General features: G+C 45.0%; 1 protein-coding gene across 1 annotated transcript in view; it reads left to right on the top strand.

Moving 5' to 3' along the window:
• The first annotated feature begins 3,446 nt into the window (after positions 1-3,446).
• The window catches only part of LOC134443716 (glutathione-specific gamma-glutamylcyclotransferase 1-like), an 8,578-nt gene continuing 2,024 nt past the window's right edge, over positions 3,447-10,000 (top strand). Inside the window, exons 1-2 of the mRNA XM_063193352.1 lie at positions 3,447-3,975; positions 4,224-4,259. Coding sequence (XP_063049422.1) covers positions 3,805-3,975; positions 4,224-4,259 — 207 coding nt within the window. The 5' untranslated portion in view covers positions 3,447-3,804. The remainder of the gene's footprint in view (positions 3,976-4,223; positions 4,260-10,000) is intronic.

The following is a 10,000-nucleotide window of genomic DNA, read 5'->3' as shown; positions in this document are numbered from 1 at the left end:
GGCTGCCCCCTTACACGGCATGGGTGAGGCATGAATGCAATTTGGTTGTGTGCAGTGGAGTGACAATGGAAGCTGGAGTTTTCCCATTGTGACGGAGGTCATCTTGCACCCCCCTCGGAGATCGAGCGTGCGACCTCGTCAACTACAACAGTCCGGCAATGGGAGACACAGTACGATACCGCTGGGCCAAGAGACTAGTGCCTCTATCGGAGGGAGGTTTACCAACGTTCCACGCCAACTCTGCTAGTTAGCCTCCGTTACACCAGGTGGACTTTCACTTTGTTTCATATTTCTGTAATCTGTGGAAATACTGTTTCCTGTTTTGTGTTGTCAGCCTCCCTATGGTGTAGTGAAAGTGAAAGTGACACAGCACTCCACAGCACACAGTGCTCACTGCACACAACGAAATTGAATTTATGCCTCACCCGTGCAAGGAGACAGTCCCCAATGGCGCCTGAAACGGAGCAGTGTGGCGGGATGGTACCATGCTCAGGGTACCTCAGTCATGGAGGAGGATGGGGTCGGGAGTCAAACCGGCAACCTTTGATCTGACCGCTTACCCTATGCCTGCTTAGCAGGGAGGCCGACAGGCAGAACAAAGGAGCCAGCTGTCACGGGCCCCGCAAGAGGAGAGGCACTTAATAGGGTTGCCATTATATTGCATGTATTGTATTGCTATACAGCACTGTAGTGTGTGTGCTGCATGTGTCTGTGAATACATGGGTTCTGAATGTTTGTAAACACAATGTTATGAGGAGGGGCAAAACACTGGCAGCCAACCACGTGCGCTATTTTTTGACCGACGGTTTGCGAAAATCAGAGGTTGAGTTGTGCGCAGATAGTTTCGCGCAGTCAGGTTATAAACAAATTTTAGAATCCATGTATAGACTCTCTTGTCTACTGCTGTTATGGGATATGTAGGCTACTACACTGGGCCTGCTGTTACACTACTGCCCGATGGGGGTCAGTGTTGAGCCCATCTGCAAGGCTACCAGAAAGGATTTTTTTAACACAGTAAACACACCCTGTCTTTGTTTTGACGAATCGAATATCCCTTTGAAATGAGAGTTGTCTGTTCACGTGATACTGCCTTCTGTGGTTATCGTGTGTTAGGTGGGTGCTTTCAAAACGGAATCCATTATGTGAATCCATTATGTGTGGTCCTGCCAACATTTACGTCTCGAATTGAAAAGATAATGAAGCTGATTACGGCATGAGACGCTCGTGTGATAATTACACGCGTGATGCCCTCAGGGCTGCTGCCGCACTGACGGCTGTGGAGTTTAGACAGATTAAATAAAATCAAATTCAAGTATATAGGATTTTAATAACTTATATGTTGTGCTATTATTCCCACTGCCACCTAAAACAATAGCCTAATCTACTCGGCATGCTTTGTTCGAAACGCAAAACAAATTCCCTGCAGGTCAATAAAGGTGTTCATTCATTCAGAATTCATGAATTCATTCATGCCCTACCGGCTATAGAGTTTAATGGAGAGTGTGCTAATTAACTGCCGGCACTCGCAACCGGTAAGAGCTTACCGGACACGACACGACACGAAACGGAACGGAGAGCCACCGAAGACTGCTATTAATAGCTTATCCTACTAGGCTGCCGTGCACACACACACACACACTCTCTCTCTCTCTCTCTCTCTCTCTCTCTCTCTCTCTCTCTCTCTCTCTCTCTCTCTCTCACACACACACACACTCTCTCTCGCACTCCCTCTCTCTCTCTCTCTCTCTCTCTCTCTCTCTCTCTCTCTCTCTCTCTCTCTCTCTCTCTCACACACACACACTGCACAGCGTGTGTGATAATGCACTTCCCCCCATTTTATATATGTAATTAGGGCTTTCATTTCTTTAGTTTGGTTCAGCAGGCGACACTATCTGGACACACTCACCAGACGCACCTTGAGGTCTTTGTGTACTTTTGCTACTTTTTTAATGCATTGTCCTCTTCTTTACTCTTTTTTTTGTAGGACAATGCTATCAGTGCTGCAACTGTACACTGCGCCTTACCCTGTTCTTGTTTAAATTGCTCATTGTAAGTCGCTTTGACCAAAGACGTCCGCTAAATACTAATGTAATGTAATATAATTTGCTATTGAAAAGTTCCTTCCAAGCCAAACCTAAATCACATTCTGCCCAGCCGCCTGCTAGGCTACTGCGGAACAGTAAACAGGCTGCAGACTTTAGGAACAAGCCGTCCTCACTCTTCAGCAGTTCTCAGAAGGGCGGTGGGCGGTGTGTGTGTGTGCTTATGCGTGTGTGTGTGCGTGTGTGTGTGTGTGTGTGCGTGTGTGTGTGCGTGTGCGTGTGCGTGTGCGTGTGTGTGTGTGTGTGTGGAAGGGCAGTGGCCGGTGACTTTGTCCTGTACAGTGTACAGTGAGCGGTGTGTGTGTAGCCCTCGTGCGACAGACACAGTCTTGGCGAGCTGTTCTGCCCTGTCCCTGATTTGAATAACGTCGCATGGTCATCATCATCATCATCTCTCGAGCCACCAAGCTCGTGCTGCCAGCGATCGACATTATAACTATAACTGTCATCATGCCGTGACGTGCGTAATAGACTACTGAGAAATATCTCCGCCCGCCGCGCGTAATCGTGATCAGTGCGCCTCACCTCGCCAGCCAGCACTCTGCCAGGCATACCCGCTGCTGCCTCTCTGGCATACAGGGCAGGAGTGGACACCTGGCGTACGGGGCATAACCGCTGGGCCGAATGTCCCCTGGAGAAAACACTGTTGCTTTCTCTTCCTTCCTTTCTTCTCACGGATTGGCTTGCGGGTAAGAGGGGGCGGCCCATTGGCTCGTCTCTTCAATATAGCCAGTTGACTGATTCATGCAGGATACAGTGCGAAAACGGCTGGTCGTCATCAACATTATTTCCAGACTCGAGGTCCATTTCCAAACATCAAAACACAGTGCATAGACAATAGACAAACAGAGAGTGACTTATAAAAGAGACTTGTACCAGTGTTTCCACATGAATGTATCGCACCGAAGCCCACTAGCGTAGGATTAAACAGCAGCAAAATAACTTGATTACATGAACCATCCAATCTGCAGATACATTTAGGCTACATTACATTTCTCAACAATGCGTGGAGTGTCTTAACCCCTAGACCACAAAACTGTTCACGTGCACTGCTCCGCTTGTAAACTATATGCTTGAGGGGTGAGTTCAAATCCACCATGCCCGGGCAGGCTTTGCAGCCAGTTTAGCTCTCTACTCTCCATTCAAGTCACAACAACACGCCACGCCACGGGGCCGTTAGATCACGGTGTTCCAACTCCTATCTTTAGACAAGCGCTGCCATTGGCCAAGTAAAGTTAGACTAGCGCTGCCATTGGCCACGCAAAGTTCACAACAACCTCCTCTGTGATCTCATTGGACGGCAACGTTCTAGTATGACAACAAATACACGTGTCAGGAAAGTAAGGTGAAGTTCGGAACATCTTCCAAGAGGACAGACACGGAGTCTGACTATAATACTCCAACTGAGTTTAGATCAGTTCAGTTCGAGCAGAAACGCAAATAATTAAACGTGGCCATGCCGCTACACGTGCACAGAATAGAGCAGTAACATGGCGCAACTAAACAAGGAGAGGAGTTGCAGCCATCCTGATGGGGCAGGTACTATGCGCAGTCCCCAGGGGCATCTCCAAATGATTTAAAACTTTTCCTCATCATCATCGGTGGAGGCAGAATACGTCATCTGGTAGACTACCGCTTGAGCTGTAGGACCAACTGAAAAACAGCATTTTTGCCTGATAAATCTCAATCTCTCGACAACATTATGAGGCCGGAGGACTCTATTGCAGACATGAGTACACTCTGGATCTTCGGCTACGGCTCCCTGGTGTGGAAGCCAGACTTCAAGTACAAAAGACGAAGAGTCGGATACATTAGGGGATACAAGCGGCGCTTCTGGCACGGAGACAACTTCCACAGAGGCGACGAAAACACGGTGAGTTTTTACACATTCTTGGTATTGCTGTCCTTTGCACGCCTGAATAGCTACATTATTGCATTTGGGTTTGCTGACTCGCGGCTCAGTGTCATTTGCAGCTTAGCCTATTATACTGCAAGAAGCGCATATCCAGCACCATCCGGTGATTTCAATGGCAATCTTGTGGACATGCACACTTTGTTTTGCGCCTCGAGTCGCCTCGGAGTTTTGAAGTTAACTGTTTGTTTTTGTGTGTGTTCATGCAGCCTGGCAGAGTGGTGACGTTGGTAGAAGATGACGAGGTAAGAAAAATATCTTGATATTGTCTATCTGTCTATATCACTCTTACGCATGGGGGAAAGATCTTTATGATGTCTGTCTATATCACTCTTACGCATGGGGGAAAGATCTTTATGTTGTCTATCTGTCTATATCACTCTTACGCATGGGGGGAATATCTTGTATGTTGTCGATAGGCTACAGAAGGGGCTCCTGTCTATAGGCTATCACTCTTACGCATGTGTTGTCTGTTTATGCGCCAGAGTTGTACAAATAAGTAGAAGTACAGTTACAAATCCAATACTACTAGTGGTATGATATCCCGTGGTTTCAACGTTGTAAATTTGTAATATCATACCAGGAGTGCTGTAATTACACATGTAAGAGTACCTACGGTGTGCTATGCGCTCTCTGTCTACGTGTTGTTTGTCCATAGGCTACACTCTGTCTGTATGTTGTCTGGCTGTATGTGTGCTCTTGCCTATATGGGCTCTAATGTGTACGTGGCCAAGTTTCAAGTTTGTGTATCCATATTAACAGTATAAACATACAGTTGCTTGGAATGTAGCCTACTTTGGGGAGCTCACAAAACCCACAATGAAAACACTAACACTAAGGGGTCATGAGAGAAAACACGGGGGGAGGGTTATACTTATCAAGTTCAAGTTCAAGTTCATTGTAGCCACATCAACAGTATAACGTAGCCTAGTTCCTATAGGAATGGCTTTTGTTTTGCTCACAAATTTAACAAAACAAATACAAATACCTAAGACAGAAAAAAACCCAAGAAAACAAGATGGGCCAGGGAATGACTCAAAACATTGAAGATATTTAAAAACAAACTGCAATGGAAACATTGAAAGTGCATTATTGGTTGTACAGAAAACAGTGAGGGCCTCCATTGTGTAAAGTAAGCACTCTACCTTCCATGATGGCAGGAGTGTGAATAGCTAGTATCCTCTGTCTATATTCAATTCAATTCAATTCAATTCAAAGAGCTTTATTGGCATGACGAATATAAATACACTCATGTTGCCAAAGCAGTCATACAAATAATTGGAATCACAACAGAGAAAGGTAAAAGGTATGGATATGGTTGTACATACAGTATATCCAACTAACAATTATACATGCATCAAATTAACATTTCTATATGCATCCAACTAAGTTTAACATTTCTGAGGTTTGAGTAGAGTAATCCTCCAAGAGATGGTGACTAGCTGCAATAATACTTATTCCGAAAGCGATTCTCAGGAGGTGGTATTGTGAATGCTCTCTGTCTATGTGTCCTCTGTCTATATAAAACCCACTGCAGTGCAATCCCTTAATTGCGAGGCTGTCCGTGCTGTCTTCTCTGGCTACATTTGGTGTCTCGGTCTATTATGTGCTCAATACCTACGTGTTCTTTGTCTACGGTGTTGTTTCTCTACCGGGGCCCAGGGGGGTGTTAGGGAGCCCGTGGGGGACGTTGAGAAGGAGACGGTTGAAAGGGGGCGGTGCTTAGTTGCAATTGGGAGGCATTTAGTCGATTTTAATTTGTTTTGATACTAAAGGGATGTTGGCAGGCTTACGATGAGGTCAAGGGGGCGTTGGCAGGCTTATGATGAGGTCAAGGGGGTGTAGAATTGGCAACAGTCAATGAATAAAATACAGGACAGTTCATTTTGGCGGGGGTCTGGGGGTCCTCCCCCTGAAAGTTTTCTATTTCTTAGATGTAATTTCCTGCATTTTAACGTCCCGTGTCCCGTTTCAGCTCAATATGGAACCCATACTTTTACCTCTAAATACGGGATGATTCCCTATCTCAAGGGACGGTGGATATTTGTTCGAAAAAGGTTGAGAACCAGGCAGTCTATATGCACTCTGTTGAGAACCAGACAGTCTATTTGCTCTGTTGAGAACCCGACAGTCTATATGCACTCTGTTGAGAACCAGACAGTCTATATGCACTCTGTTGAGAACCAGACAGTCTATATGCACTCTGTTGAGAACCACACAGTCTATATGCACTCTGTTGAGAACCAGACAGTCTATATGCACTCTGTTGAGAACCAGGCAGTCTATATGCACTATTGAGAACCAGGCAGTCTATATGCACTCTGTTGAGAACCAGACAGTCTATATGCACTCTGTTGAGAACCCGACAGTCTATATGCACTCTGTTGAGAACCCGACAGTCTATATGCAGTCTGTTGAGAACCAGACAGTCTATATGCACTCTGTTGAGAACCAGACAGTCTATATTCACTGGTGAGAACCAGACAGTCTATACGCACTCTGTTGAGAACCAGGCAGTCTATATGCACTATTGAGAACCCGACAGTCTATAGGCACTCTGTTGAGAACCACACAGTCTATATGCACTCTGTTGAGAACCACACAGTCTATATGCACTATTGAGAACCACACAGTCTATATGCACTCTGTTGAGAACCACACAGTCTATATGCACTCTGTTGAGAACCAGACAGTCTATATGCACTCTGTTGAGAACCAGACAGTCTATATGCACTCTGTTGAGAACCACACAGTCTATATGCACTCTGTTGAGAACCAGACAGTCTAGTATGCACTCTGTTGAGAACCAGACAGTCTAGTATGCACTAACAGAAAAGGTTGACTGAGCCCTCTTGTTCTCCAACTTAGTAAACTCCAAACTGTGGGTGCTCTTGAAGTAAGAAGACTAAACTCCTTTCATTTAGAGCGCGTTGGCACGAGGGCCGACTTCAGGGAACTCCACAGGCCAAAACCCTTTATTAGCCCATGGGCATTGTTACAAACATAAAACCGCCAACCGGTTTCAACCCGCGCTGGGTCCTCATCAGGGCGTAAACACTATAGCCCCTTTTCGACTAGCCCTGTTAGAACGGGGCTGCGCGCTGCTGGGGCGTGGTTTCGTTTTGTTTTTGCATTTACTCCACCCATACACACCCATCATCAGCTCAAACAGGGGCGATTATAGAATCGCGAAAGACGTGGTTCGAGGCGTGCGGAGCTGAGTTCCACTAGGCTAAATGTTGCCTGTGTTAGGATTTACCGGCATGTGCAAACACCTATCCCCACCCACGCACTTTAAAAATCAACATCGCTTTCTGTCGGCAGTTTTTACAGTAGACAGAGAAAATTTGCTCAAGCAATTATCATGTTCTTTAAAGTAGCCTAACTCCAGTCCTTGGTCAAGGAGTTATATTATTAGCCTATTAGGCTATTATTTTAAAATCACGCTATTTCCAAAGCTCCACGACTTCTCTGGTTTTTTTACCACCATGCAAAATAGGGCACACTAAAGTAGCCCTTTTCATTGCACATATCTTCATATACGAACCTGCAGAGGGATGGCGAATTTGCTGTTATCAAATTAAATGTAAAAATGAAAATTTCGAATGAAAAAGACAACTGTGGTTTATTCGAGGGAACAAAGAACACAGCCATGACAAAAAAGATTTCCTCTCTATCCGTCTGGAGAACAACGCCATTGTTTACTTGAAGTGGCGACCGCTTAAAGTTAAATAACTTTGGATTTAAAGAACATAAACACGTGCCGTAAAAACCTGTAGAAAGCTAAGAATCTCAGCTTTTGAACAAACCATAACACATGTCTGTAGGTCTAGGTTAAGGTGATCGCTGGCTGTTCGGGGAAAAAATGACGAGATAAAAAAAAGGTTGGAAAGCGCTATTTTTTCGCTTGAAACAGCGGCCGCTTAAAGTTATGTAACTTTGGATTAAAAGAACATAAAAACGTTCCGTGAAAACCTGTAAAAAGCTAAGAATCTCAGCTTTCGAACAAGCCCTAACACATGTCTGTAGGTCTAGGTTAAGGAGATCGCTGTCTGTTCGAAAACAAAATGACGAGGTAAAAAAAAAAATGGTTGGAAAGCGCTGTTTTTTTCACTTGAAACAGCGGCCGCTTAAAGTTATATAACTTTGGATTGAAAGAACATAAAAACGTTCCGTAAAAACCTGTGAAAAGCTAAGAATCTCAGCTTTCGAACAAGCCCAAACACATGTCTATGGGGCTGAGAGAAGGAGATCGCTGGTTATATTTAGTCCTATATGTTTAGATTAGGGCTTAGATTCACAATGGCGTGAAAACACGGTGTTGTCGCGGCTAGTTGCAGCAGCTGATCATACGGCCCAGTTCTAGTCTCTGTTGTATGGAAATGCGTGCGAGACAGCACCATCGACCCCCCGTCAAGTTTCATGAATATTTATAAAGCCCGCACCGGAACGCGGAACCCAATGGAAAAGAGACTTATATGCACTCTGTTGAGAACCACACAGTCTATATGCACTATTGAGAACCACACAGTCTATATGCAATCTGTTGAGAACCAGACAGTCTATATGCACTATTGAGAACCCGATAGCACTTTTTCGAACAAACATCCATGGTACCATTAGACTGCACAGGAAGCTGCATGTAGATATAGTCTAGTCATGTGAGGAATGTAGGCTATGTTTTTGTTCTGTTATTCAGACCCCAATGACCCTATTATGACATGTCATGTCCACCCAGGAGGAGAGCACTAAGAGCCTACTAATTAAGACAGAAAGACTCTGGCAATTAAGGGATTGGACGTCAGTGAGTTTTATATAGACAGAGAGAGTCCATAGTCAGAGGACACGTAGACAAATAAACAGACAACAGAGTGCATAGCCTATTGACTGCCGGGTTCTCAACAGAGCATATAGACTGCCTGGTTCTCAACAGACTGCATACTAGACTGTCGGGTTCTCAACAGACTGCATACTAGACTTTCTGGTTCTCAACTGAGTGCCTATAGACTGTCTGGTCCTCAACTGACTGCATACTAGACTGTCGGGTTCTCAACAGAGCATACTAGACTGTCGGGTTCTCAATAGTGCATATAGACTGTGTGGTTCTCAATAGTGCAAATAGACTGTCTTTTATTATAGATACATAACACATACGGCAAACGATGTATCACATTATTTTCAAACAGATTTAGAAGTTCAATTCCCTTATGGAATGATGACGTCATTACGTAAAGGTCTGTGGTTACGGGAGTCTTCACCAAGAGGCTTCAAGATCAGGGGCCTCATGTAGAAAGATGTCCCTAGATTTCCTACTAAATCTTTGCATTGGTGAAAATCTGAAAAAGATGCATTTGCAGCTAAATATGTCAAATGTATCGGGATTGGGGCATCCATGCATCAACAGGTTTTTCATGCTGATTCAAGTGTTATGTCTGGTTTCAAATTGAAATGCACTTTTGCATGTGACGTCTGTCTTGATACATCTGGAGACTGTGTGAAAAGTTACTTGTGGAGCTTTTTGGTACATAAGCAAGTTTTATATGAGGCCTCCTGGGCCATGCGATTGGACCCAGAGCTGATTAGGGAGGGAGGAGCTACTCTGTAGACGGGGATCTGTATTGGTCCCCACAGTTCCAAAGGGGAGGAGCCACTCTGCAGACAGGAACATGATATGGTTGGAGAGGAGTGGGCGTTTTATGGATGTAGAGCTTTGTATGTTTGCCACCCTCCCCCGCCCCGTCCCCAACTGTACCACCTAACAGCCCCTGTTATGTAAAACGTTCCTGTTATGCAAACAGAGTTCCCTCTTGTGAACCGACATCCCTGCCATGCGAACTCTTGTAAACCAGCTGGTGAAATATAAACCATGACCTCTGACCCCCGAGTGGACCGTAAAAAATGGTGTAACTGACTACAGTAAAAAGTGCCGTAATAGTGTTTTACTGTACACTCCGTCCCAAAGGCACCTACGAGGTGTGTGTGTGTG

This window comes from Engraulis encrasicolus, unplaced genomic scaffold (genome assembly GCF_034702125.1).
Source record: "Engraulis encrasicolus isolate BLACKSEA-1 unplaced genomic scaffold, IST_EnEncr_1.0 scaffold_35_np1212, whole genome shotgun sequence".
In the NCBI taxonomy this organism is placed as follows: domain Eukaryota; kingdom Metazoa; phylum Chordata; class Actinopteri; order Clupeiformes; family Engraulidae; genus Engraulis; species Engraulis encrasicolus.
This window is presented reverse-complemented; position numbering and strand designations above follow the sequence as displayed.